Here is a 26,415-nt window from a genome sequence, read left to right on the forward strand (position 1 = left end):
TTCTGTATTTAGTGGTTATCGCGTTTGCCTAACACGTGAATGGTCCCCCTTCAAAAGCAGGCAGAAGCGTTCATTTAGTGAGGGAAATCTGCATAATTTCAGTTTGTTACTGAACATAATCTGAATCTCGATGTTGCAACCATATACACCTTCTCAGTTTTCTAAATAAAAACATTTTGTTGATGTTTTGTTTGCACTTCAGCCCCACATTCCTGATCTACGTGCACCCAGTGTGTGTGGGGGAGGGGGGGTGGTGGGGAGGGGGGGTGGTGGGGAAGGACCTCCTCCTGGGCCAGACACAGAGCAGTTTCACAATGGTGCAGGGTTTCAGCCAATGAGGGAGACCCAGGCTCAGGCCCGCCCCTCATTCTCTCCAATTGGTTGGAGGACCAGATGCTTCTGTATGGTCCTCCAGCCCCGCCTCCTCTTTCTATTGGTCCAGAGCTGCCATCAATCACATAGGCATTGTGACCTGTCAGTGACTGAGCATGTGCCATCCACCCGGCCAGCCTGAGGCAGATAGAACAGTTTCTACAGCGCAGAGGATTGTGGACAATCTGGCTGCCATTAGAGATGGACTCTCAGTTAATCTTTGTTTGAATCTGGGAAAGTGAGGATGAGATCCTGCCACAGGGCATCACAGTGGATAGGATTACTGTCTCACAGCACCAGGGACCCGTGTTCAATTCCAGCCTTGGGTCATTATCTATATCGAGTTTGCACATTCTCCCCGTGTCTGCATGCATTTCCTCTGGATGCTCTGGTTTCCTCCTACAGTCCATAGATGCACAGGTTAGGTTGATTGGCCACTCAAAATTGAGCCTAGTGTCAGGGGATTAGCATTAGAGAGAGGTCATTCCTCTGCTCCGAGTGTGGGAAGGGATTCACTGAGTTAAGCAACCTGATGACATACCAATGCATGGGGTTGTGGGCATAAGGCCTGGTTGGTGCAGATTCGATGGGCAGAATGGCCTCCTTCTGCACTGTAGGGATTCTCTGAAAAAGTCCATTTGCACATACGAGTTAGGAACAGGCCACCCAGCTTTTTGAGGCTATTCCATTGTTCAATATGATCGTGGCTGATCTGATTATAACCCTAACCCCAACCCCACTTTCTCCCTCCCCTCCCCAACCTCACTATAGAGTGCAAAACCCAAGTTCCAGCTCTGACCATTCACACCGTGTGATGATGGTTCGTGTCCATCCTGACCTCTGTCAATATGTCAGTAACAAACCCACACCCCATTGTTTGTTAGTTACACATTTCAACTATTTAATAGGGTCAGGGTAACACCTGGAAAGTGAGAACAATACCAGTTTACGTGGGTAAGTTTGGTGATCAGCAATTTGGGGTTGATGACCAATTGTTCCAGCACAGAGGGTGTCCATCCAGCCCTTTGTGAGCACACGGTGGGTCTGATGGACAAGATGGGCATGAAGGGATATGAGAGAGAAACGAGGGGAAGATATGGGGTTCAGGGGAAGCTGATCAGTCCAATGGGCTAGTGGAAGGGAGGAAGCAGCAGAGGCAGCTGATCAGATTGTCTCAATCTTAGTGACAGAGAAACTCCATGAAATCCTCACACTTATTGTTGGAGGTGAGGGCGGAGGAGACAGGGGAGGGGAGAGACCTCCTGACAACGTCGGAGATAGTAAGAAGAATACAAGTTTATTTGATGCAAAGTTGATTTATTTGACTTTTAGCAAGAGCATCAGCCCCTATAGCGAGGGTGGGGTTTACTGACATCAGCAGAAACAGACCCCAATGAACATGATTCAATCCTGAACATGATTAACAGCAAAATCTGATCACTGTAGTTAATTGTGAACTCACTGGGATCTCAGCACACGGGATAAATAAGCAAATTCCTTCCCACATTCAGGGCAGGTGGAGGCTGTCCACACTGTGAAATTTCTGGTGTACAGAAAGTTGAAATGATTTCCTGGGCGCATCTGCAGTGAGAGCACCTGAACGGTATCTCATCAGTATGAACATGTAGAAGTTGCAGTTCCCAGGAACATTTACTGTATTTCCCACAGTCCCCGACATTTAAAGGGTTTTCCCAATGTGAAATTACTGGTGATCGAAGGAGGCAGGATGACTGAGAGGATCCGTTTTCTCATAGAGCAGGTGGACCTCCCCCTAGTGTGAACTCTCTGGTGTTTCAGCAGACTGGATAACTGAGTAAATCTCTTCCCACACTCAGAGCACATGAAGGGTCTCTCCTCAGTGTGAACTCTCTGGTGTCTCAGCAAGTCATTTGACTGGGTGAATTCCCTCCCACACTGGGAGCAGGTGAATGGTTTCTCCCCGGTGTGAACTCGCTGGTGTCTTACCAGGTGCGATAACTGAGCGAATCCCTTCTCACACACAGTGCAGGGGAACGGCCTCTCCCCTGTGTGAACTCGCTGGTGTCTGTGTAGATGTGGTAACTGAGTGAATCTCTTCCCACACTCAGAGCACATGAATGGTCTCTCCTCAGTGTGAACTCGCTGGTGCCGCAGCAGGTTAGTGGAATTAATAAAACTCTTCCCACACTCGGAGCAGAGGAAGGGCCTCTCCCCAGTGTGAACCCGCTGGTGTGTCATCAGGTTGCATAACTCAGTGAATCCCCTCCCACACTGGGAGCAGAGGAAGGGCCTCTCCCCGGTGTGAACCCGCTGGTGTCTCAGCAGGTTGGTTGACTGAGTAAATCCCTTCCCACACTCGGGACAAGTGAACCCCCTCTTCACACTGCGACCTTGCTGGTGTGTCAGCAGGTTGGAGGACCGAGTGAATCCCTTTCCACGTTTGGGGAAAGTGAGGAGCCTTTCCCCAGAGTGAGTGCATTGGTGTTCAGTGAGGTCAGACGATCGTGTGGACGCAGCCCCACAGTGAGAGCAGCGGAATAGTCTCTCGTCAGTGTGAACGTGTTGATGGGACCCCGATTCCACAGAACTCTGAAAACAAGTCCCACCGTCTGGACATTTAAAAGGTCTTTCATCAGTCTCGCCTCGTTCGTCTGTCAGCAGGTTAGATAACGGAATGAATCCCTTCCCAGACTCGGAGCGGGGAACCGGACCGTCCTCGGGGCGGGGAACCGGATCGTCCTCGGGGCGGGGAACCGGATCGTCCTCGGGGCGGGGAGCCGGACCGCCCTCGGGGCGGGGAACCGGACCGTCCTCGGGGCGGGGAGCCGGACCGCCCTCGGGGCGGGGAACCGGACCGCCCTCGGGGCGGGGAACCGGACCGTCCTCGGGGCGGGGAACCGGACCGCCCTCGGGGCGGGGAACCGGACCGCCCTCGGGGCGGGGAACCGGACCGCCCTCGGGGCGGGGAACCGGACCGCCCTCGGGGCGGGGAACCGGAGCGCCCTCGGGGCGGGGAACCGGAGCGCCCTCGGGGCGGGGAACCGGACCGCCCTCGGGGCGGGGAGCCGGACCGCCCTCGGGGCGGGGAGCCGGACCGCCCTCGGGGCGGGGAGCCGGACCGCCCTCGGGGCGGGGAGCCGGACCGTCCTCGGGGCGGGGGGCCGGACCGTCCTCGGGGAGGGGGGCCGGACCGTCCTCGGGGAGGGGGGCCGGACCGTCCTCGGGGCGGGGGGCCGGACCGTCCTCGGGGCGGGGGGCCGGACCGCCCTCGGGGAGGGGAGCCGGACCGTCCTCGGGGCGGGGAGCCGGACCGTCCTCGGGGCGGGGAGCCGGACCGCCCTCGGGGCGGGGAGCCGGACCGCCCTCGGGGCGGGGAACCGGACCGCCCTCGGGGCGGGGAACCGGACCGCCCTCGGGGCGGGGAGCCGGACCGTCCTCGGGGCGGGGAGCCGGACCGTCCTCGGGGCGGGGAACCGGACCGTCCTCGGGGCGGGGAGCCGGACCGCCCTCGGGGCGGGGAACCGGACCGCCCTCGGGGCGGGGAACCGGACCGCCCTCGGGGCGGGGAGCCGGACCGCCCTCGGGGCGGGGAACCGGACCGCCCTCGGGGCGGGGAACCGGACCGTCCTCAGTCTGAACTCTCCGGTGTCCCTGCTGACTGGGTGAGACTGTGACTCCCTTCCCAGGCTCGGTGCAGGTCAAAGTTCTTGCCTCAGTGTGAACTCGCTTGTGCCCCTCCCAGCTGGATGAGGTAGTGAATCCCTTCCCACACTCAGAGCAGATAAATGGTCTCTCCCCAGTGTGAATTCTCTGGTGATCCAATAGGTGGGATGACCGAGTGAATCCCTTCCCACACACACAGCAGATAAATGGTCTCTCCCCAGTGTGCGCCCGATGGTGTCTGAGCAGATCATTTGATTGAGTGAATCCCTTTCCACACACAGAGCAGATGAATGGCTTCTCCCCAGTGTGAACCCGTTTGTGTCTGAGCAGGTCATTTGCCTGAGTGAATCCCTTCCCACACTCGGAGCAGGTGAACGGTCTCTCCCCAGTGTGAACTCGCTGGTGTCTCTGCAGGTGAGATAACTGAGTGAATTCCTTCCCACACTCGGAGCAGGTGAACGGTCTCTCCCCAGTGTGAACTCGCTGGTGTCTTTGCAGGTGAGATAACTGAGTGAATTCCTTCCCACACTCAGAACAGGTGAATGGCCTCTCCCCAGTGTGAACTCGCTGGTGTCTCTGCAGATGGGATAACTGAGTGAATTCCTTTCCACACACAGAGCAGGTGAACGGGGTATCCCCAGTGTGAACTCGCTGGTGTCTCTGCAGGTTGGATGAATTTGTGAATCCTTTGCCACACACAGGGCAGGTGAAAGGCCTCTCTCCAGTGTGAACTCGCTGGTGTGTCTGCAAATTAGTTGAATTAATGAATCCCTTCCCACATTCAGAGCAGGTGAAGAGCCTCTCCCCAGTGTGAGTGTGTTGGTGTGTCAGCAGGCAGGATAACTGAGTGAATTCCTTTCCACATACAGAGCAGGTAAACGGCCTCTCCCCAGTGTGAACTCGTTGGTGTCTGAGAAGGGTGAATGATCGAGTAAATCCTTTCCCACAAACACTGCAAATGAACAGCCTGCCTCCAGTGTGAGCTCGCTGATGTTTCAAAAGGCCAGATGATCGGCTGAATCTTTGTCCACACACAGAACACGTGTACCGTTTCTCCCCGCTGAGAACGGGACTTTTTCCTTCCATGTTGGAAGTCCTGTGATATTCAGGTTATGACAAACTGGATGATTCTCAGATTCTAGTGTGATGTTTGATTCGAGATTCCCGATTGTCAATCCCCCTCCTCTACAATCCTGTGATTTAAAACAGAGAAAAAGGGAGTGAGAGAGAGTTCACACAAACACAAAAGCAGCTTGTGAATGTGAGCTGAATGAATGTGGTAAATTTGTGGGGCCAGCAGGAGGAAAAAGTGATCATGAAAATTACTCAATCTCCACAAAAACCCAACTGGCTCAGCAACACCCTTCAGGGAAGGGAGGCGGGTCTACACATGACTATTGGATACATGGGAGGAGAGCGAAAGAGGCAGGAAGTGAAGAATAGGGATTTTATTTACCCACAACTAACCAGAACCTTAACAGAATCTTCCAATCCCTCAAACTCCACCTTGTAGAAGGATCACAGGAGCTGATCTGTGAGAGAGAACAGAGCCAATGTTTCAGACTTTGGTTCCATCCCCACAGATGCTGTCTGACCTGTTGAGATTTTCCAGCTTTTTGTTTCATAATTACAAAGAATAGAGAACAACACAGCCCGGGAAACAGGCCCTTCGGCCCAACGAGCCCGCGCCGCCATTTTAACATTGTGAGTGCCCTCTTCTCCCTACAACGTTGTCTACGCCTATTGGACTCCACAATAAAGGAATTATAACCAGATTGAGGGGAGACTAATTTAGGGACAATTTGTTACACCAATCAGCCTAAGAGCACGTTTTTTGGGGTGTGGGAGGAAACCTGAGCTCCCGGAGAAAACCCACGCAAGCACGGGGAGAATGTGCAAACTCCCACAGACACCGGCCCAAATCCATGTGTCTGCACAGCAAACAGTGATAGTCACTGAGCTGTCGTGTTCCCCGTCAGATGGTCCAGTTTAAGCGTACACTAACGATGTGAAGCACTAGGCTACTCTCGAAGCAACATCCAAGAGCAGCCCTCGCACGACCGACCGCGTGTATGCCCCGCGTTGGACAACAAGGCGGACCGGAGCACCTGTGGATTAAAAAAATTAGTCAATCGTGTTTCTAAAGTTGGTTCTGTGAGAAATGCCTCCAATAAAATAATAGCAAAATAGAGCAGCTGTGGGATATCTGAAATAAACACAGAAAATGCTGGAAATATTCAGCAGGTCAGACAGTGGGTAAGATTCTCCGGCCTCCCAGCGGTGTGTTTCTCCCTGACGGGAAGTGGTGCGATGTTTGCTAGCAGCAGGATTCTCTGATCCCACTGCTCCCCACGGGAATTCCCATTAACATCACCCCACACCAGCAGAAAACCCACGGGCGGAGGTGTGTGCTGCCGGCAGGAATGCAGAATCCTACCGGCATGAATGGCCAGAGAATTCTGGTCAGAGTCCGTGGAGAGAGAAACGGAGGAAAGGTGGTAGAGGCAGGAAATCTCACAACAAGTAAAAAGTATGTCATTGAGTCATAGACGTTTACAGCATGGAAACAGGCCCTTCGATCTAACTTCTCAATGCTGCCCCTTTTTTTAAACCACTAAGTTAATCCCAATTGCCCACGTTTGGTCCATATCCCTCTATAGCCATCCTCTCCCATGTAACTGTCTAAATGCTTTTTAATGGACAAAATTGTACCCCCCTCTACTATTGCCTCTGGCAGCTTGTTCCAGACACTCACCACCCTCTGTGTGAAAAAAATGCCCTTCTGGACACTTTTGTATCTCCCCTCTCACCTTAAACCTATGCCCTCTAGTTTTAGACTCCCCTACCTTTGGGAAAAGATATTGACTATCTAGCTGATCTGTGCCCCTCATTATTTTATAGACCTCGATAAGATCACCCCTCAGCCTCCTACACTCCAGAGAAAAAAGTCCCAGTCTATCCAGCCTCTCCTTATAACTCAATCCATCAAGTCCCGTTGGAATCCTAGTAAATCTTTTCTGCACTCTTTCTAGTTTAATAATATCCTTTCTATAATAGGATGAGCGGAACTCCACAGTACTCCAAGTGTGGCCTTACCAATGTCTTGTACAACTTCAACAAGACATCCCAACTCCTGTATTCAATGTAGATTTTGAAACACCACAGCACATGAGGCCATGGATCAACCTCTTTTAAGGCCAAACCAAATAAACAAAGTCAAATTACATTAGGACAAAGTAAAAGGGGCAGCTCCCCAAAAGGAAGGGGGAACGGCCCGAACAAAAACAAAAAGTACAAAGGAAACTTAAAACACATCAAATCAAAATGCAATTGTCGGGGTCTATAACGCACCTCAGCCCCTGTGGTGTCCAGCGGGCGCGGAAGGCGGAACTCACTCAAAGGGTGGTGAATCTCTGGAATTCTCTGCCCGTTGAAGTGGTGGAGGCTACCTCGCTAAATATATTTAAGTCACGGGTAGATAGATTTCTGACAGACAAGGGAATTAAGGGTTATGGGGAGAAAGAGGGAAAGTGGAACTGGTCCACTTCAGATCAGCCATGATCTTATTGAATGGCGGGGCAGGCTCGAAGGGCTAGGTGGCCTACTCCTGCTCCTATTTCTTATGTTCTTAAGGCATCGACTGCACCGCGGACACCGCATGCTCCCTCTCCAGGGAGAGGCCATGGATCAAGTGCTGGAAAATGTTCCCTAGCTGTTTGCTGGGGTGGGGGACACAGTCAGGATTGTTCCTGCTGAGCTGTCAGCAACAACATTATCTCCTCCTGCTGACAGGGCTGGCCACGCATGCGCACCTCCGCACACTGCCCCCTCTCAAGATGGTGGCTGTTTAACCGGGGTCTCTAACGGCTGGAAGCGGGGTGATTCCGGACAACCGCAGGGCTGGCCTGGACCTTCTGATTCGGGGTTTAATGCTTTCACTTGGTATTTATAAACCTTTTCTGATCACCTCCCTGCGCCCTCCGATCGCTCGGACTCGCCGCTTCCTGACCCGCCGCAGAGACAAGAAAGCAGCAGCTTCCTCCGTCCAGCACTGCCACTGCGCATGCTCCAGACAGGGGCAGTACTGCACCTGCGCACTGCTCCAGTGTGGCCAGGATAGGAGACATTCACCGCCGCGAGCGATGCTGGGTAAATGCCCCGCCATTCAACAGAATAGGTTCTTTTTGTGAGGGGCTGAGCAGAGACTGATAGCCAATTCCGCACACGAGGACGGCCTCAACCGGGATCTTGGGTTCACGTCACACTATCTGTAATCCCCATGACTCGCCTGGGCTTGCAAAATCTCACGAACTGTCCTGGCTGGAGACAATACACATCTCTTTAACCTGTGCTTAACCCTCTCGCCACTCACACTGTCTGTACCCTAAGACTTTATTACCTGTGAAAACTCCGATTCCAACCATTATTTTGTAAATTGAGTTTGTGTCTTTATATGGGGGCATGGAGTTGGGGGTAACGTGTTAGCGTGGATAGAGGATTGGTTGTCCAAGCTTTATATATGCTCTGGCTGAGGCCAGAACTCTCCATTCACCTGACGAAGAGGGAATCCCCTCGAAAGCTTGTGAGTTTACTATCAAATAAATCAGTTGGACTAAAACCTGCTGTTGTCAGACTTTTTACTGTGTCTAATAGGAGGCAGAGAGTTAGTATCAATGGGTGCTATTCTGATTGGCGGTTGGTGACTAGTGGAGTGCCGCAGGGATTGGTGCTGGGGCCTCAGCTATTTACCATTTATATAGATGATCTGGAGGAGGGGGCTGAGCGTGGTGTAACAAAATTTGCTGATGACACGAAGACGAGTGGAAAAGCAAATTGTGCGGAGGGTGTGGAAAGTCTGCAGAGGGATCTGGATAGGCTGAGTGAGTGGGCGAGGACCTGGCAGATGAGTACAATGTTAGCAAGTGTGAGGTTATCCACTTTGGCGGGAATAATAGTAGGAGGAATTACTATTAAAGGGCGAAAAGCTGTAGCATGCTACGGTGCAGAGGGACCTGGGGGTCCTTGTGCACGAGTCGCAAAAACCCAATCTGCAGGTCTAGCAGGTGATCAAGAAGGTGAATGGGATGCTGGCCTTTATAGCGAGGGGGATAGAACATAAAAGCAGGGAGGTCTTGCTGCAACTGTACAAGGCACTGATGAGGCTGCAGTTTTGGTCACCGCACTTGCGCAAGGGTATTTTGGCCTTGGAGGGAGTGCAGAGGAGGTTCACTAGGCTGATACCGGAGATGAGGGGTTAGACTATGAAGAGAGACTGAATAGACTGGGTCTGTACTCATTGGAGTTTAGAAGGATGAGGGGGGATCTTATAGAGACATATAAGATAATGAAAGGGATGGATAGGGTAGAGGTAGAGAGATTCTTCCTGCTCAGAAAGGACAGCAGGACTAGAGGACACAGCCTCAAGATAAGGGGGCGGGGGGGCAGTTTAGAACAGAGTTGAGGAGGAACTTCTTCACTCAAAGGGTGGTGAATCTCTGGAATTCTCTGCCTGTTGAAGTGTTGGAGGCTACCTCGCTAAATATATTTAAGTCACGGGTAGATAGGTTTTTGACAGACAAGGGAATTAAGGGTTATGGGGAGAAAGTGGAAAAGTGGAACTGATCCACTTCAGATCAGCCATGATCTTATTGAATGGCGGGGCAGGCTCGAAGGGCTAGATGGCCTACTCCTGCTCCTATTTCTTATGTTCTTATGACTGGGGCTGTTGTACTGAGATGGGTAGAAAACTGATTGGCAGACAGGAAACAAAGAGGAGGATTAAACCAATGGGCAGGCAGTGACTATTTGGGTAACGCAGGATCAGTGCTGGGGCCTCAGTTACTCACCTGCCGTGGGTCTTGGTTTTTTTTCCCAGTTTATTATGCATCATTTTTAAATTGTTGCTTCCTAATAATCTAATTTAAAACCGTGGATAAAGGCAAACCGCTTATGGAAAATCAGTGACTCTCTGATCAAGAATCTTACTGACTACTGCTTACCATTCTGGTCACCATATTCTTAAAAAAAATCCAGGCGCAGGAGAGGGTGCAGAGAAGATTTTAATGATGAGATTTTAATGTAGAAGCCAGCTCATCACCACCTTCTGAAGGGCAGTCAGGGATTAGCCATAAATGCTGGCCGAGACAGCAATGCCCACATCCCATAAATGATTTTGAAAATGTGTGTGTGTTTTTATGAGGAAAGGATTGACAGGCGAGCTCTGCTTTCTTGAGAAATGAAGGCTGAGGGGTAACCTGAGCAGAGAGCCTCAAAATTATAAAATGTTTAGACACAGAAATAGTGTTTCCTCTTCAGGGGAAGAGCAAAATGTAAAGTTTATGTATTAGTCACAAGTAGGCTTACATTAACACTGCAGTGAAGTTACTGGGAAACTGGAGCCCATCAATTTAAAACAGTCATTAAGAAATCCAATAGGAAATCCAGGATAAATTTCTCCACACAGAGTGGTAAGAATATGGAAATCACAATTACAGGGAGTGAAATGAACAGTATAGATGTCTTTCAGGGGAATCTCAGCAAATACTTATGACTGATTTTATAGTTCATTCAGGATTTATTTCAAAAAGACAAACAATAAAGTGACAGGAGATAATTTGAAGGGAGAGAGACTGTGTGTGTGTGTGTGTGAGAGAGAGAGACTCTGTGTGTGGGTGTGCGTGTGTTGCTTTTCATTGATGTCACAGAAACGTTCCTCTGAGCAGACAATCTGGCTCCTGAATGATGTGAATTGTACAACTCAGAGATTCTCCATTCAGAATGACCGTGTGCTGTGTAAAACCTGACATCTCCACAACCAGACACCACTTCTCCTGGAACAACGTGAAGTGACTACAATTTTCTGGATTGATTTCTTTGCTCTCAGTATTTTCACAGATCATAAATTCCATCAGTACCCTTGAACACACCCATGGTCTCCACTTTAAATACTTCCCTTTTCTTACCAACATCTAGCAATTGGATTGTTGCAATTACAGGAACCCATTCTGTAAATCTGATTCCCACCTAACACCAACCCATATCCCCATCTGAGTTCCAGATTTTAATGAGATTTCTCAAAACACAGCCAGCCTGGTAGCACGGTGGTTAGCATTGCTGCCTCACTGTGCTAGGAACCCGGGTCTGTGTGGAGTCTGCACATTCTCCCTGTGTATGTGTGGGTTTCCTCCAACACACCAAAAATGTGCAGATTAGATCGATTGGCCATGCTAAATTGGCCCTTAGTGTCGGGGATTAGCAGGATAACTAAATGGGTTATGAGGATAGGACTGAGTGGGATCATTGTCAGTATAGGCTCAGTGACTCCTTCTGTACTGCACGGATTCTATACTGTCTGTACTATCATTACATTGGATCCAATACTGTGTTCACTAACACACGACAACCTGACTCTTGTTATTGGAATAAACACTGTGTTTGTTACACTCAAACTAAGTAATCCAAAGTAAATCAAGCCAATCCATGATGAAGGGTCACCCAGACTCAAAACATTGGCTGGAATCTCTCTAAGTCTCACAACACCAGGTTAAAGTCCAACAGGTTTATTTGGTAGCACAAGTCACAAGCTTTCGGAGCGCTGCCCCTTCATCAGGTGAGTGGAAGATCTGTTCACAAACAAGGCATAAGAACATAAGAAATAGGAGCAGGAGTAGGCCATCTAGCCCTTCAAGCCTGCCCCGCCATTCAATAAGATCATGGCTGATCTGAAGTGGCTCAGTTCCACTTTCCTGCTTTCTCCCCATAACCATTAATTCCCTTGTCTATCAGAAACCTATCTACCCATGACTTAAATATATTTAGCGAGTAGCCTCCACCACTTCAACAGGCAGAGAATTCCAGAGACTCACCACCCTTTGAGTGAAGAAGTTCCTCCTCAACTCTGATCTAAACTGCCCCCCACCTTATCTTGAGGCTGTGCCCTCGAGTCCTGCTATCCTTTCTGAGCGGGAAGAATCTCTCTACCTCTACCATATCCATCCCTTTCATTATCTTATACGTCTCTATAAGATCCCCCCTCATCCTTCTAAACTCCAACGAGTACAGACCCAGTCTATTTAGTCTCTCTTCATAGTCCAACCCCCTCATCTCCGGTATCAGCTTAGAGAACCTCCTCTGCACTCCCTCCAAGGCCAATATATCCTTCCGCAAGTGCGGTGACCAAAATCCAATGTGTTTTACTTTCTGTGAAGAAGTTGCTGAGTTGGTGGACGAGGGGAATTGGGTTCACGTTATCTATCTCAGGGCATAATCATCAACAACTTGTATTTACATAGAGTGTTGTGGGGCTGGAGGTTACTGAGGAATTTCTGTTATTCATTGTTACGGGATGTAGGCGTCACTTGCTGGACCAGCATTTCTTGCCCATCCCTAACTGCCCTCCATTTCAGAGGGTATTTGAGAGTCAACCACATTGCTGTCAGTCTGGAGTTCACATGTAGGTCAGGCCAGGTAAGGACGGCAGCTTTCCTTTTCTAAAGGACGTTACTGAACCAAATGGGTTTTTACCACAATTGACAATGGTTAAGGTTTGTCATTAGACTTTTAATTCCAGATTTTAATTGAGCACAAATTTCACCATCGACTGTGGTGGGATTCGAACCTGGGTCCCCAGAGCCTTACCCTGAGCCCAGTGATAATTCCACTGTGTCACTGCCCCCCCATTGATCCAATTGTTATTGTTTATCTCAGGGCGCAGGAACAACAAAATCCAGCTTTGTGGGTCACACATGACGTCGTCTATGTTTCAGCAGGCTGTAATACTGATTAAATCCCTTCCCACACATGGAGCAGTTGAACGGTTTTGACCCAGTGTGAACTCGCTGGTGTCTCTGCAGGCGGGATGGATCAGTGAATCCCTTCCCACACAGGGAACAGGTGAACGGTTCTGTTGCAGTGTGAGCTCGCTGGTGTTTCAGCATATAGGATGAATCAGTGAATCCCTTCCCACACACAGAGCAGGAGAACGGTTTCTCCCCGGTGTGAATGCGTTGGTGCCTCAGCAGGCCAGACGACTGAGCGAATCTCTTTCCACACACAGAGCACAGGAACGGTCTCTCCCCGGTGTGAATGCGTTTGTGTTTCAGCAGATCATCACTTCTTTTAAAGCTCTTATTGCATTCTGAGCACTGAAAAGGTCTCTTATCAGAGTGAATGTGTTGGTGTTGATTGCAGTAGGAAAACTGAGCAAATCTTTTGCCACAAATGGAACAGGAGAACGGCTTCTCCCCTGTGTGAGTGCGGCGGTGTCTCCGGAGGCTGGATGACTCTGTGAAAGCCTTCCCACACACAGAGCAGATGAATGCCCTCTCCGTGGTGTGAATACGCCGGTGACTTAGCAGATGCTGTAAAGAAGGAAATGCTTTCCCACACACAGGGCAAACGTACGGCCTCTCCCCAGTGTGAGTGCCCTGGTGAATCAGCAGACTAATCCTCCTTTTGAAGGTCTTCTCACATTTAAAGCATTTAAAATGTCTCTTCTGAAAATGAACCTGTTGGTGAGCGGTGCAGTGGGAGGACTGAGTGAATCTCTTCCCACACTGGGAGCAGCTGAATGGCCTGTCCTTGGTGTGAACTTGTTGGTGCTCAGTGAGATGCACTGAGTCACTGAATGACTCCCCACAGTGGGAGCAGCTGAAAGGTCTCTCGTGTGTGTGAAGGAGCTGGTGCTCTGCGAGGCGGGAGGATTGAGTGAACCTCTTCCCGCAGTGGGAGCAGCTGAACGGTCTCTCGGCAGTGTGAAGGAGCTGCTGTTGGGCCTGTTCCTCAGAGGTTTCAATGCTTTCCCCAGAGTCAGAGCTTTGAAGAGGCTTTTGAATAATGTGGTTGAGTTGGTGAGCCAGCAGGTTGGACGAACACATGAATTTCTTCCCACACACGGAGCAGGTGAATGAACTCTCACTATTGCGAGCTCGCTGTCGTGTCAGCATGTTTTCCAGCTGTATCAATCCCTTCCCACAGGAGGAGAAAGGAAACAGGTTCTCACCAGTTTCCAACTGAGATGGACAATTAAATCCCTTCAGATGTACAAATCCCAATGAACTGCTTCACTCTGTCTGACGTGAGATTTGTTTGTCCAGACTGCAAATCCCCCTCTTCTATTTCCTGTAAAATTAGTTTATAAAGAATTACATGACTGGCAAAGTGGTTAGTACTCCTGCCTCACAGTGCCAGGGACTTGGGTTCGATTCCAGCCTTGGTTACCTGTCTGTGTGGAGTTTACACATTCTCCACTTGTCTGTGTGGGTTTCCTCCGGGTGCTCCAGTTTTCTCCCACAGTCCAAAGATATTCAGGTTAGGTGAATTGACCATGTTAAATTATCCATTATTTCCCCCCCAGGATGTGTAGGTTAGGGAGATTAGTGGGGTAAATAATTTGGGTTATGTTGTTAATGCTATCTTTGGAGCGCCGTTCCTCAAAAGTGGAAGTAGACCTTGGTTTCAATTAGATATATCTCTTGGGGCTAAGGGGATTTAATGGTGGGGAGTGGATTAGGAATTGAATCTGAGGATCAGCCATGACCATAATGAATGGCAGGGAATGTTCAAAGGGCTGAATGGCCTACTTCCGTTTCTACGTATATTTCTATGTAAACATAAACAGTCTGGGGCAGAAGTGTAACCAAAACAACCATAAGACATAGGAGCAGAATTAGGCCACTCTGCCCATCGAGTCTACTCCACCATTCAGGCATGGCTGACATTTTTCTCATTCCCATTCTCCTATCTTTTCCCCATAACTCCCTGATCCCCTTATTAATCAAGACCCTATCTATCTCTGTCTTAAAGACACTCAATGACCCAGCCTTCTCTGCAGCAAAGAGTTCCACACATTTCCCACTCTCTGGCTGAAGAAATTCCTCATCTCCGTTTTAAAGGATTGTCCCTTTACCCTAAGGTTGTGCCCTCTCTGATTCTAGTTTTTCCTATTAATGGAAACATCCTCTCCATGTCCACTCTATCCAGGGCCTCACAGTATCCTGTAAGTTTCAATAAGATTCCCCCCTCATCCTTCTAAACTCCAACGAGTACAAAAGCCGTATATCTGATTCAGGTAACTATACAGGGATGCAACCACTCATACTGAATATGTACATGACCCATAAACTTCTCCCGGCTGCAAATGTCAGGTGCAGCCTGGGAGTGGGTGAAGCTGTTTGAAAACCTGTTACTCATGGCCCAGTGCATCCCGAGCACTAGGACCCGGTGGGAGCAGAAACACAAAGACCCACCCACTCATGGTTGCGTCACCAAGACACCAGCGCATGCGCTCTGCTCCTTGCTCAATCAAGATGGCGGCCGTTAACCTGAGATTCGTCTCCGAAAAAAGACCGGAAGCTGCAAACACGGGACCTACGGGCTCATATTCGAGGTTTGAGACCTTCACCAGATATTTAGAAACCCTCTACGTCCATCCGCCGGTTCCATTGCTCCCTCTATATTTCCCCATCCTTACCGGCTGCTGATGAGACAGAGGAACTTCGCTCCGAATGCGGTCACCCACACTGCGCGTGCCGCAAACGCCGTTGCTGACTGCGCATGCGCATCTCTACCCGACAGTGAATTCCAGCCCCGCCCCCTCATTCACTCCGATTGGTTGGAGGACCAGCCTCTACCGCTCGGTCCTCCAGCTCCGCCCCCTCTTCCTATTGGTCCGTAGCTGCCGTCAATCAGTTCCCCGGGCATTGTGATGTGCAGCATGCGCAGTGTCCTTGGTGCTGGTTTATCCCGGAGAAGCGGAGTCAGCGTTAGGCGGTGGCTGGGCGGGTCTGGAAACACTTTGTGGATCCGCTTCAGAATCATTGTCAGCCCCCTGGCTTGTAGCTGCGGGGCCTCTCCCTCCTGGGAACAGACCCAGGTTAACGGCCCCATTTTGGCTCAGCCACTGGAGGGTGGTTCACATCAGAGGATGGGGGAGGGGGACAGTAAACAAGAGGTTTCACTTTGGCCTCAAATCAATGAGGACTCTGATCTCTGGGAAGGAAACCCTGGGAGGATTCACAAACACCCACTGGAGGACCCAACACCCCCATAAGACCCATTGGTTTTATTGTCAGTCTGCAGACAGGAGCTGGAGAACTGAACCCATGATGTGGATGTGCCGGCGTTGGACTGGGGTAAACACAGTAAAAAGTCTGACAACACCAGGTTTTAGTCCAACCGATTTATTTGATAGTAAACTCACAAGCTTTCGAGGGGACTCCCTCTTCGTCAGGTGAATGGAGAGTTCTGGCCTCAGACAGAGCATATAAAACACAGACAGTTTAGAGATTACTGATTAGAATGCGAATCTTTACACCTAACCTGCTGTTCAAGTCCTAAAGTGGCTGACAATGTGAATGGAAGGAGCACTGATCACAGGTTACAGAGATGTGTATTGTCTCCAGATAGCACAATGAGTGAGGTTTTGCAAACCCAGGCAAGTCACGGGGGTTACAGATAGTGTGACATGAACCCAAGATCCCTGTTGAGACCGTCCTCATGTGTGTGGAACTTGGCTATCAGTCTCTGCTCAGCGACTCTGTGCTGTCGTGTGTCGTGAAGGCCGCCTTGGAGAATGCTTACCCGAAGGTCAGAGGCTGAATGCCCGTGACCACGGAAGTGTTCGCCAACAGGAAGGGAACAGTCTTGCCTGGTGATTGTCATAAGAACATAAGAAATAGGAGCAGGAGTAGGCCATCTAGCCCTTCGAGCCTGCCCCGCCATTCAATAAGATCATGGCTGATCTGTTGTGGCTCAGTTCCACTTTCCCGCCCTCTCCCCATAACCCTTAATCCCCTCTCTTATCAAGAACCCATCAACCCGCTTCTTAAAAATATTCAGCGAGGCAGCCTCCACCACTTCAACGGGCAGAGAATTCTAGAGATTCACCACCCTTTGAGTGAAGAAGTTCCTCCTCAACTCCGTTCTAAACCGCCTCCCCTTTATCTTGAGGCTGTGCCCCCTAGTCCTACTGTCTTTTTTGAGCGGGAAGAGTCTCTCCACCTCTATCCTATCCATCCCATTCATCATCTTATACGTCTCAATGAGATCTCCCCTCATTCTTCTAAACTCTAACGAGTACAAGCCTAGTTTATTCAGCCTCTCCTCATAGCTCAATCCCCCCAACTCCGGTATCAGCCTAGTAAACCTCCTCTGCACTCCCTCCAGGGCCAAAATATCCTTGCGCAGGTGCGGCGCCCAAAACTGCACACAGTACTCCAGCTGCGGCCTCACCAATGCCCTATACAGCTGCAGCAAGACCTCCCTACTTTTATATTCAATCCCCTCGCTATGAAGGCCAGCATCCCATTCGCCTTCCTGACCACCTGCTGCACCTGCAAGCTGGGTTTTTGCGACTCATGCACAAGGACCCCGAGGTCCCTCTGCACCGTCGCCTGCTGCAGTTTTTCGCCACGTAAGTAATAGTCCTTCCTACCATTCTTCCTACCAAAGTGGACCACCTCACACTTGCCAACATTAAATTCCAATGAGGACTCTGATCTCTGGGAAGGAAACCCTGTCGAGCGATGTTCATTCATCCGTTGTCATTGTCGTAGTCGTAGCGTACATTGGGGAGTCCAGGTAAAATAAAACCCTGGGAAATAGCCTCTGAGAATGCACCCTATCTATTCCTCTCAACATTTTATAAACCTCTATTAGGTCGCCTCTCAATCTTCGTCTCTCCAGGGAGAAGAGACCTAGCTCCCTCAACCTATCTTCATAAGGCATGCCTCCCAATCCAGGGAACATCCTTGTAAATCTCCTCTGCACCCTCTCAATAGCTTCCACATCCCTCCTGTACTGAGGCAACCAGAACTGAGCACAGTACTCCAAGTGGGGTCTGACAAGGGTCTTATAAAGTTGCAGCATTACCTCCCGACTCCTAAACTCAATCCCTCGATTAATGAAGGCCAGTACACCATACGCCTTCTTGACCACATCCTCCACCTGCGAGGCCGATTTAAGAGTCCTATGGACCCGGACCCCAAGGTCCTTCTGCTCAACACAGCTAAGACTCCTACCCTTGATATTGTACTCCTTCATCCCATTGGTCCTGCCAAAATGGACCACTACACATTTTTCCTGTTGTTTTGCTTCCAGACAGAGCTGTCCTTTATTCTGCCATTAACACTTACTCTGGACCAATGCTTTGTGTCTTTATTACAACCATTACCTCTCCCTTCGCCTTTTGTTCTAGGACATTTTTGTCATTTAATCTCACCCGCTCTCTAACCAATCCCTGACTTTCCCTTTCATTCTCCCTGACCCTCCCTTCTTTCTTACCAGCATCAAACCCATCCCGTTTCCCCCTCTCGTTCTGAGGTTGAGTTACGTTGGGCGTGAAACATTAACTCGGTTTCTCTCTCCACTGTTGCTGCCAGACTTGCTGCATTTTTCCGGTTCTTTCTGTATTTATTTTTGATCTAGCTGTGGTTGAGGGGAAGAGACTATTTACTAACCCGGAAAAAAAACAAATGTCCTTCATCAGCTTTTGTGGATCATTTCAGTGGGAAATGTGCTCTCCCAGGTTCAAAGAGCATCAGTCCACTGGGAGCAAAGTCATGAGAGCGGCCAGTCCAGCAGAAAGAAACCCTCGCCAGTGACCTACTGTCAGAATGAATAAATTGCAGACCTTGCTATAAGTCAGAGCAGAAACAATAACAGCAGAATCCAACTCCTGTTATCACTCGTGAACTCGCTGGTGTCTCTGCAGAGAGGATGAAACAGTGAATCTCTTCCCACACACCGAGCAGGTGAACGGTCTCTCCCCGGTGTGAACTCGCTGGTGTCTCTGCAGGTTGGACGCTGTTCTAAACCTCTTTGAGCAGCGAGAGCAGCCGAAGGGTCTCTCCTCAGTGTGAACACGCTGGTGGACCATCAGTTCCTGAGAGCTTTTGAAATCCCTCCCGCAGTCAGAGCATTTAAAGGGTCTCTCCTGGGTGTGAGTGACTGTGTGCGTCGACAGGGCAGATGACTGAGTGAAGCCCTTCCCACACACACAGCAGATAAATGGTTTCTCCCCGGTGTGAGTGCGCTGGTGTACCTGCAAGTGCGAGGACGTTCTAAACCTCTTTGTGCAGTGACAGCAGCTGAACGGTCTGTCCCCGCTGTGAATGCGCTTGTGGACCCTCAGATCTGAGGCGTGTTTGAAGGAACTCCCACACTCAGAGCATTTAAAGTTTCTCTCATTGGTGTGAGTGACTTTGTGACTCAGCAGGTGGGATAACTGAGTAAATCCCATCCCACAGTCAGAGCAGGTGAACGGTCTCTCCCCGGTGTGAACTCGCTGGTGTATCTGCAGGTTGGACGATGTTCTGAATCTCTTGGCGCAGTGAGAGCAGCCAAACGGTCTCTCCTCAGAGTGAGTGCGCTGGTGGGACACCAGCTCTCCAGAGCTTTTGAAACCACTCCCACAGTCAGAACATTTAAAGGGTCTCTCGTTGGTGTGAGTGACATTGTGACTCAGCAGGTGGGATAACTGAGTGAATCCCTTCCCACAGTCAGAGCAGGTGAACGGCCTCTCCCCGGTGTGAACTCGCTGGTGTCTTTGCAGATTCGGTAAGTCAGTGTATCCCTTCCCACACACAGGGCAGGTGAACGGCCTCTCCCCAGAGTGACTGCGCTGATGAACTTCCAGCCGAGATGGGACCATGAATCCCTTCCCACAGTCCCCACATTTCCACGGTTTCTCCATGGTGCGGGTGTGACTCTCCAATCAGTTAAATCTCACACAGAATACGGCTACACTCTCTCCCCGCTGTGAACGCTGCCATGTATTTTCAGACTCTGGAACACACTCAGTCAGGTGTGTGTCTTGGTACATTTCCAGTTGCACTGATGCTTAAAATCTCCACAAACAGGCAGCTCAGCGAAACATTTCTCCTTCTAGATTTAAAGGCCGATGATATTGAGGTCCCAATGGATTGAGTGACTCTGTCAGATGTTGATGGGACATTTGGTTTGAGATTTCTGTCTGTAAATCCGTACCTTCAAATATCCTGTAAAAGGAGTTTACAAAAGTGATTGGTATCAGTACAGAATAGAAATACAGAACAGACAATTCGAGTTTCTGTAGAACATTCTTTTCTCTCTCATTCCCCAAAAGGTATAAATCTCCATCCCACACACACTCCCTCCACTCTCACTCTGCTGTATCTAATATTCACCCTCCCAATTCTCCTGAAGGTGCTGATTGAGTCTGATTGACAGATCCATGCTCACTGCTTCCTGTCCTGGACACACACAGCTGAAAATCTCCATGCAGGCTGCCAGACAGATCTATGCCCATACGACTGGACTAACAATGTGTGGAATATACACACTGGACTCACTTCCTTTCCCTTCAGCGGCTAAGGACAAACAAGTTACCAGGGCCCAGTGAACTGCACACTAGGCTTTCTTTGGAGGTTGCTGAAGAGATGGTGGATACTTTGGTTAAAATTTTTTGTAACGTGTTAAATTCTGGGGGGGTATCAGAAGATTGGAAAACTGCCAATGTGATGCCTTTGTTCAAAGAGGGAGAAAGGCAGAAGGAAGTGGACTATAAACCGGTTTATAAAATCATAGAATCTACAGTACATTTGGCCCATCAAGCCTGCACTGACAACAATCCCATCCAGGTTCGATTCCCGCAACCCCAAGTATTTACCCTCTTAATGTGTCAACGCTAAGGGACAATTCATCACGGCCAATCAATCTAACCTGCATTTCTTTGGAATGAGGTAGGAAATCGGAGCACCCAGAGAAAACCTACGCAGACATGGGGAGAACATGCAAACTCCACAGGTCCCTGGCGCTGTGGGGCAGCAGTGCCAGCCACTGTGCCAACAAGCCATCCCGTGCTGCCCCATTTAATTTAGCAGCGGTTTTATGAAAGTTTGACAAATTTGCTCAACTTCTTTGAGGATGCAAGAGGTCAAGTAAACGGAGAGTAATCTATAGATGTTGTGTATTTAGATAGGTTGACACAGTGCTTAACACTGCTGCCTCACAGTGCCTGGGACAAGGGTTCAATTCCAGCCTTGGGTCACTGTCTGTGTGGAGTCTGCACATTCTCCCCATGTCTGTGTGGGTTTCCACCAAGTGCTCCAGTTTCTTCCCACAGTCCAAAAATGTGCAGGTCAGGTTGATTGGCCACACTAAATTAGCCCTTAGATTTAGAATTGGGGGATTAGTGGGGAAAAAGTGTAGAGTGATGAGATTAGGGCCTGGGAAAGATGCTCTGTTCATGAGTCAGTGCAGACGAGATGGGCCAAACGGCCTCCTACTGCACTCTAGGGATTCTATGATTTCCAAAAGGCATTTGTCAAAATGCCACATAAGAGGCTGGTGCATTAAGTAAAGGCCAATGGAATTGGTGCAAGTGTGTTAACATGGATTGAAAACTGGCTGTCACATAGAAAACAGGGAGTTGGAACAAATGGGTCACTTTCAGAGTGGAAACCTGGAGAAGGAATAGAATGATACAAAGATAGGTGAATGGACATGTTATGACGAGGATATTTTGATTCTGCAGTGGGATATGGATAGATTGGGTGATGAAAACCTGGCAAACGGACTTCAACGTGGGGAAGTGTGAGGTCATGTATTTCAGTAGGAAGAATCAAAATGGAGATTATCTACGTGGGGAGACACTGCAGGGTGAGTGAAGTACAGAGGGATCGAAGTGTTCTTGTGCACGAACCACAAAAAGCTACCAGCCAAGTCCCACAATCGCTAAAAAGGAAAATGGAATTTTGACCTTTATTGCAAAGGATTGGAGTTTAAAAACAGGGAGGTTTTGTGGCAACTGCACAGGGTGTTGGTGAGGCCTTGCCTGGAATACTGCGTACAGTTTTGATCCCCCTTACTTAAACAAGGATTATAGTAATATTAGAAGTCGTCCAACAGAGGTTCACCAGGCTAATTCCTGGGATGAGAGGGTTGTCCTATTAAGAGCAAATAAATTGTCTATTTATTCCTCGAAGCTTTGAAGATAAAGAGGTGACTTTATTAAAACATATAAGATCCTGAGGGAGCTTGACAGGGTAGACGATGAGATATTTTCAGATAGCGAGAGCCCCGAATAAGATAAAGAGTCAGTCATTTAAAATTGAGGTGTGTAGAAATTTCTTCCTGCATCCCTGGTATTCTCTGCCCCAGAGGGGTTGTGGAGGCTGGATCATTAGGAGTGGTGGTGGATAAATAGTTGATAAGCCTTTTCCTCGATCATTGGGAAAAGGCAAGGAGTTGAAGGCCGTATGGTTCAGCCAATGATCGGATTGAGTGGCTGGACAGGCTTGAAGGGCCTGGTGGCCATTCCTGCTTCTATTACTCCTAACGAATGGAAAGGGGGGAGAAAAGAAAGTGTTTTACTCACAGATGTTGGAGACAGGAGGAAGTCTGACTCAGTCTGAAGCTCAATCTTTATTCAGAAAGAGCAGCATCTTTCCTGTGCAGGAATAAGCAGCTCAACAAGCTCACTGACCAACTTCCGCATTCAGACAATGGCGGAGCTTTGATTGGCTGGAGGACCAGATTCCTTCCGGTCCTCCAGGTTTTCCCATTGGCCAGAACGATTGAGAGGCAGCGATCGCAGCACAGTCCTTCCGGTCCTCCAGAGTTCCCATTGGCCAATCCACCCGCAGACAGACAATGGGGGGGCGGAGGCCTACTTTGGGGGGGGGCGGGGCGGGACATGCCGTCCCAGTCGCGCTGAGCTGCTGTCCAATGGGAAAGGCTAGAAGACAATGGTCAGGGCGTCGGCCCCGCCCCACGGCCGCACATGCGCATTCACTCCAAAAACCCGCACTTGCGCATTCACTCCAAAAACCCGCACTTGCGCATTCACTCCAAAAATCCACACATGAGAAGTCACTCCAAACACCCGCACATGCGCATTCACTACAAAAAATGCACATGCGCATTCACTCCAAACACCCGCACATGCGCACCTTTGATTCACTGCCCCCTCACCAGCTCTGGCCAATGGGAAGAATTGGAGGACCGGAAGGCCGCTGTTCTTCCAGCCAATCAGAGCGTGGGTTTTTGGGTGAATGACGATGGGGCAACAGACAGATTGAAAATTCTTCCTGTTTCCAACATCTGAGAATAAAACACTGAGATCCGTCACCTGTCCTGGTTCATTCACCAGCACCAGGTCAAGTACAGCCTCTCCTCTCGTAGGCTTATCCACGTACTGTGTCAGGAACCCCTCCTGAACACACCTAACAAACTCCTCCCCATCCAAACCCCTTACCCTAGGGATATTCCAGTCGATGTTTGGGAAATTGAAGTCTCCCATCACGACAACTCTGTTATTACTACATCTCTCTAGGATCTGTTTCCCTATCTGCACCTCAACTTCCCTGTCACTATTGGGCGGCCTATAGAAAACACCCAGCAAAGTTATCGACCTTTTGCTGTTCCTAACTTCCACCCACAGAGACTCTGTAGACAGTCCCTCCACGGCATCCTCCTTCTCTGCAGCCATGACACTGTCCCTGATCAACAGTGCCACTCCACCACCTCTTTTGCCCCCAACCCTGTCCTTCCTGAAGCATCTGAATCCTGGCACCTGAAGTACCCAGTCCTGTCCCTGAGATATCTAAGTCTCTGTAATGGCCACCACATCACATTCCCAAGCAGCAATCCACGCCCTAAGCTCATCTACCTTATTTACTACACCCCTGGCGTTAAAATAGACACACCTCAGCCCCTCGGTCTGGACATTTCTCTTCTCCATCACCCGTCTAACCTCCCTCTCATACTGTCTACAGTCCTTCCCTACTCGGGAGCTAACCTCCTCGCTCTCAGTCTCCTCATCTCTATTCCCTCCCCGCAACCATTCTAGTTTAAAGTCCCCCCAGTAGCCCTAGCCAGTCATCCCGCCAAGATATTGATCCCCCTGGGATTCAAGTGCCACACGTCTTTACTGAACAGGTCACACCTGCCCCTAAAGGGGTCCCAATGATCCAGGAACCGGAATCCCTGCCCCCTGCTCCAGTCCCTCAGCCACGCACTCACCCTCCACCTCATTCCATTCCTGCTCTCATTCTCCCATGGTGCAGGCAGTAATCCTGAGATTACTACCTTCGCGTTCCTCTTTCTCAGCTGTCTACCCAGTTCCCTATAATCCCTTTTCATGACCCCCTTCCCTCTTCCTGCCTATGTTAATGGTATCTATACGAACCACAACCTCCGGCTCCTCACCCTCCCCTTTCAGGATGTCTGGGAAGCGTCCAGAGACATCCCGGGTCCCAGCTCCAGGGAGACAAACCACCATCCGCGACTCCCGTCTGCATCTGCAGAAACGCCTGTCTGATCCCCTCACTATGGAGTCTCCTATTAACACTGCCTTGCTGCTCTCTTTCTTACTTTTTTGAAATACTGGGTCAGGCTCGGCTCCAGAGACCCGGCCACTGCTTCCTCCCCGAGGTGAGCTGTCCCCCCCAGCAGTACTCAGACAGGAGTATTTATTTTAGAGGGGGACATCCACCGGCGTGCTCTCCATCACGTGAGCTTTCCCCTTCCTAACAGTTACCCACGTGCCTTCTCCCCATTGCCCCGCTGTGACCACTTGCCGGTAGCTCCTGTCAATTATCTCCTCATTCTCTCTAATGAGACGAAAGTCCTCGAGCTGTATTTCCAGTTCCTTTACCAGGTCCCGTAGGGACTGCAGCTCCACACACCAAGCACAGGTGTGGATGTCTGGGAGACCAGGAGCCTCCAGGACCTCCCACATGTTGCACTGGGAGCAACATACTGGCCTCACACTCATACTTGCCCTTTTTAGAAATACAGAGAAAAAGTAATTAAAAAAACTTATACACTTACCTTGCCACACCCTTTTCGCTTAGGCCCTGTGAGTCAAAGTCCTTCCAGCTCACACAAAAACAAACTTACCTGCTTTCACTCCGAGCCCCTCTCTCTCTCTCTCTGTGTCTCTTTTTTTGGGTTAGAGGAGGTGGGAGGGTGGGATACTCTACCTGTGAAGAGTTTCGGGATTCTTCACCGTTCCAATTTACGTTAAGGAAAAAAACCTACCCAAGTCTTTTTGCAAACTGCTTCTGGTTTCCGGAATAAAATTTAAAGAGAAAAAAACTAGTTTTAAAAATCGCTCTAACTTACCCTCAAGCTCTCCTGTTACAAATATCTGGCTCTCTTCGGTGCTCCCAAGGATCAATGAGGATTGTGAATATATTGTCCTGGACAATAATTGGGATAACTCAGCTTGGGTGTGGTTGAATGGAATATATCAATCTGGTATCCACCTATAGTTAGTGAAAGTTTGGAATGTGTAGCTGGAAATCACTCCCTAATGCACTGTGGGTGTATTTACAGGCATTGTAGCAGTTCAGGGAGGCAGTAAGAAATCTGACAACACCAGGTTAAAGTCCAACTGATTTATTTGATAGTAAACTCACAAGCTTTCGAGGTTCCCCTCTTTGTCAGGTGAATGGAGAGTTCTGGCCTCAGACAGAGCATATAAAGCACAGACAGTTTACAGATTACTGATTAGAATGCGAATCTTTACACCTAACCTGCTGTTCAAGTCTTAAAGTGGCTGACAATGTGTGTGGAAGGAGGACTGATCACAGGTTAAAGAGATGTGTATTGTCTCCAGACAGCACAGTAAGTGAGGTTTTGCAAACCCAGGCAAGTCACGGGGGTTACAGATAGTGCGACATGAACCCAAGATCCCTGTTGAGGCCGTCCTCATGTGTGCGGAACTTGGCTATCAGTCTCTGCTCAGCGACTCTGCGCTGTCGTGTGTCGTGAAGGCCGGGCATTTGGCCTCTGACCTTCGGGTAAGCATTCTCCAAGGCGGCCTTCACGACACACGACAGCACAGAGTCGCTGAGCAGAGACTGATAGCCAAGTTCCGCACACATGAGGACGGTCTCAACAGGGATCTTGGGTTCATGTCGCACTATCTGTAACCCCCGTGACTTGCCTGGGTTTGCAAAACCTCACTCACTGTACTGTCTGGAGACAATACACATCTCTTTAAACTGTGATCAGTGCTCCTTCCACACACATTGTCGGCCACTTTAGGACTTGAACAGCAGGTTAGGTGTAAGGATTCGCATTCTAATCAGTAATCTGTAAACTGTCTGTGCTTTATATGCTCTGTCCGAGGCCAGAACTCTCCATTCACCTGACGAAGAGGGAGTCCCCTCGAAAGCTTGTGAGTTTACTATCAAATAAATCGGTTGGACTTAAACCTGGTGTTGTCAGACTTCTTACTGTGTTTACCCCAGTCCAACGCCGGCATCTCCACATCAGGTCACGTCGCCAGGGATTCCCTGGCTGACAAGGAATATCGAGGCTCCGCTCAGATAAAAGGGGAAACATACGTTGGGTTTAGACGAACAGGGACAAGTGAATCACTCCATGTGATTACAAAGTGTAAGGGAACACTTC

At 49.6% G+C, this 26,415-nt stretch overlaps 3 protein-coding genes across 3 annotated transcripts in view; 1 reads left to right on the forward strand and 2 right to left on the reverse strand.

Annotated features, from left to right (window-relative positions):
• Positions 1-26,415, forward strand: part of LOC145362394 (uncharacterized) — a 74,129-nt gene that overhangs the window by 14,465 nt on the left and 33,249 nt on the right. The gene's annotated exons all lie outside the window — the stretch shown is intronic.
• LOC145362297 (uncharacterized) lies at positions 1,283-13,996 on the reverse strand. Its single transcript, XM_080218380.1, has 4 exons — positions 12,764-13,996; positions 2,708-4,997; positions 2,338-2,416; positions 1,283-1,294 (listed from the first exon to the last, which is right to left on the reverse strand). Exons 1-4 carry the CDS (start codon positions 13,956-13,958, stop codon positions 1,283-1,285), a joined length of 3,576 nt encoding a protein of 1,191 aa, XP_080074506.1. The 5' UTR covers positions 13,959-13,996.
• On the reverse strand, positions 18,674-19,815 carry LOC145362584 (uncharacterized). Its single transcript, XM_080218585.1, has 2 exons — positions 19,491-19,815; positions 18,674-19,325 (listed from the first exon to the last, which is right to left on the reverse strand). The coding sequence occupies exons 1-2, from the start codon at positions 19,703-19,705 to the stop codon at positions 18,695-18,697; spliced, it is 846 nt and encodes a 281-aa protein (XP_080074711.1). The 5' UTR covers positions 19,706-19,815; the 3' UTR covers positions 18,674-18,694.

This window comes from Carcharhinus amblyrhynchos, unplaced genomic scaffold (genome assembly GCF_965287045.1).
Source record: "Carcharhinus amblyrhynchos unplaced genomic scaffold, sCarAmb.v2.hapA scaffold_38, whole genome shotgun sequence".
Taxonomy (NCBI): domain Eukaryota; kingdom Metazoa; phylum Chordata; class Chondrichthyes; order Carcharhiniformes; family Carcharhinidae; genus Carcharhinus; species Carcharhinus amblyrhynchos.

Bases quoted from the DNA above. Each gene is read 5' to 3' on its own strand.
- LOC145362297 (XM_080218380.1), bottom strand. From the start codon at position 13,958: ATGCTGACACGACAGCGAGCTCGCAATAGTGAGAGTTCATTCACCTGC. The intron at 4,998-12,763 runs GTCATGTGTGAC...AACATCAGCGAG, and splicing joins CCTGCTGAAACATAGACGAC to CTCACACTGGAGGCAGGCTG. The intron at 2,417-2,707 runs GTGTGGGAAGGG...ACATCTACACAG, and splicing joins AGGGGGTTCACTTGTCCCGA to ACACCAGCGAGTTCACACAG.
- LOC145362584 (XM_080218585.1), bottom strand. From the start codon at position 19,705: ATGGAGAAACCGTGGAAATGTGGGGACTGTGGGAAGGGATTCATGGTC. The intron at 19,326-19,490 runs GTTATCCCACCT...CAAGAGATTCAG, and splicing joins TGTGGGAAGGGATTCACTCA to AACATCGTCCAACCTGCAGA.